The 2427-nt window shown below is 36.9% G+C and overlaps 1 protein-coding gene across 1 annotated transcript; it reads right to left on the bottom strand.

Moving 5' to 3' along the window:
- Positions 1-389: 389 nt before the first annotated feature.
- Positions 390-1327, bottom strand: LOC130850050 (olfactory receptor 5AK2-like). Its single transcript, XM_057729379.1, has one exon. The coding sequence runs from the start codon at positions 1325-1327 to the stop codon at positions 398-400; it is 930 nt and encodes a 309-aa protein (XP_057585362.1). The 3' UTR covers positions 390-397.
- Positions 1328-2427: the final 1100 nt, after the last annotated feature.

The following is a 2427-nucleotide window of genomic DNA, read 5'->3' as shown; positions in this document are numbered from 1 at the left end:
ACAATTTAGGGAACTTGTTTAAATGCACAAGAAATCATAAACCCCAATTTTAATATGGACTACATACAAAATTGGGTTTTTCTAGTCTTCAAGACTAAATCTGAAATACGTTTGAAATAATAACTATATACTTTGTCAAGTCCATACATACTTAATGTTTTAAATACTCTCAATAAAGCCACATTTCTATGGGTAGTATGGGGTATGTTTCTCAAACTAAATGCATGGGAAAGTTAGTCCTATGAGATGTTACTATATTTCCTGCATTCAAAGAAATTATCTGTTGACGGAGGTAGCACTGGTTTATGATGTGAACATGTTGTTTATTTCAGAAATTTTAAATAGTGGTCAAACATCTCTACTGCATGCTTTCATGTGCTGAGAATTTGGGTCCAATCTAGAAGAATTTTTTCTTCATCACTTTTAGAGCTTCCTTTACCTCCTTATTTCTCAAACTGTAGATCAGGGGGTTCAACATGGGAATCACAATGCCATAAAATACAGAGGCCACTTTCATATTCTCCTGGGAATTATTAGAATGAGCCTGTAAGTACATGTAAGAGAGGGTTCCATAGAAAATGGTCACAGCTGTCAGGTGGGAGGTACAGGTGGAGAAGGCTTTTTTCCTCCCTGCAGCAGAAGAGATCTTTAAGATGGCAGCTATGATATTCCCGTAGGAAAATATGACGAGGACCACGGTGAACATCAAGTTAAATCCCACAAAGACAAAAAGTAGCATGATGTTGATGTCAATGTTGGAGCATGAAAGGGTGAGAATTGGAGGAACATCACAGAAAAAGTGATTGATGGTATTGCCCTTGCAGAAGACCAGTGAAAATGTAAACCCTGTGTGCACAGAAGCATTTATTGAGCCCATGACATATGAAGCAACTACCAACTGGATGCAGACTCTTTGGGACATGACGATGGGATAGTGAAGTGGGTTACAGATGGCCACATAACGGTCCACTGCCATAGCAGCCAGGAGGTAACAGTCACTGGTCGCAAATGTTGCATAAACCAATAACTGCATGACACAACCCTTGAATGATATTGATTTGTTTTCTTCTATGAAGTTTTGCAGCATCTTGGGAGTGATAGCAGAGGTATAACAGATGTCAACAAAAGCCAAATGCTGTAGGAAGAAGTACATGGGGGTTTGGAGTCTGGAATCTGTGTTGATGAGTAGGATCATTCCAATATTACCCACCATGGAGGTCACATAGTTGACTAGAAATACAGTGAAGAGGACATACCAATACTTGTGTCCGGAACCAAATCCCAGGAGAAAGAATTCAGTCATTTCAGTGTTATTTCCTTGTGTCATTAGTAAGGAAATTCTGAAAAGACCAAGAGGAGGGCCCAGAAAAGAAAGGAAATCTTTGTGGCTTGTTGAGTAGAAAAGGTTATTAACACTTTATGTCCCTGTTTTAACAATTAGATTTTCCTAGCTAGCCCTCACAACACGCTTTATTTCTTTCAAAATATTTCTTTGTACTCTTTTGATAAGTAACCACCACATAAAATTAATATGTGAGCCATGGATTCATTTTCAAAACAAAGAAGTTTTTCACTAAAGAAGATGCACTTCTAATATCTGTGATTCTAAGAAACATAGATTGAACATACATTTCCACTATATTAAACAGCTATCCATAGTTTCATATAGCAGTATTAAAATATAATTACATACATTTTTAGCAACCTATAGTTTTTCTCAGTCGTTAATCATTTTAATCCAGGCTCAAGGTCCTGAAATTAGTAGCGTTTTAAGTAGAGAAACTTTTGAGTTTTATCCATGACCATACATGTTTGACAGCTTCAGAAAGTTTGGACCACTATCTTTGGCATGCATCTCCCTTTAGGTGATATCCTTCACAAGCCACAGGGTCCTCTCATTTTATATATATATCAGGATAAAGGAACCTCATCTTATAAATAACTCAAAGTCAAGCTATGTACCTCCATACATGAGATGATCAGTAAGAATCTACGTTTAGTGGTAGGAATGAAGCAAACTAAGCCTGCAGTTGATAAAAATCCTCTGGTTCTCTAAGAGGTAAGCACAGTGGGGTAACTGTGTTGTAAGGTCAAGAAACCATTCTCTTCAATTCAATGTTTAGTGAGGGCTCAGGAGAAATAAGTTAGTGCAAGTTCTTTCCTCAGGTTAATTTGCTGTAAAATGACTGAAATGCAGCCCTTTCAAGGAGAGATCTACCCACTAGGTATAAGCACTTATTAGAAGAAGCTACAATACATCAGTTGTCCACTTATTCTAAAATCTTCATTGGGTAATTTTAATTACATTTACCATATCAACTTGACTTTAATCATTCTGATTCAAATGAAGTATAGATAACGACATTATGAAGACTCTTCAAGAGCTAATGAAACTAGTGCAATTTCTACCACCCACATCTGACATAT

This window comes from Hippopotamus amphibius, chromosome 3 (assembly GCF_030028045.1).
Source record: "Hippopotamus amphibius kiboko isolate mHipAmp2 chromosome 3, mHipAmp2.hap2, whole genome shotgun sequence".
In the NCBI taxonomy this organism is placed as follows: Eukaryota; Metazoa; Chordata; class Mammalia; order Artiodactyla; family Hippopotamidae; genus Hippopotamus; species Hippopotamus amphibius.
Note: the sequence above shows the minus strand (reverse complement) of the source record. Positions and strands in the feature narration are given on the sequence as shown.

What these genes read in the sequence shown, in the direction of transcription:
- LOC130850050 (XM_057729379.1), bottom strand. Translation starts at nt 1,327, where the DNA reads ATGACACAAGGAAATAACACTGAAATGACTGAATTCTTTCTCCTGGGA.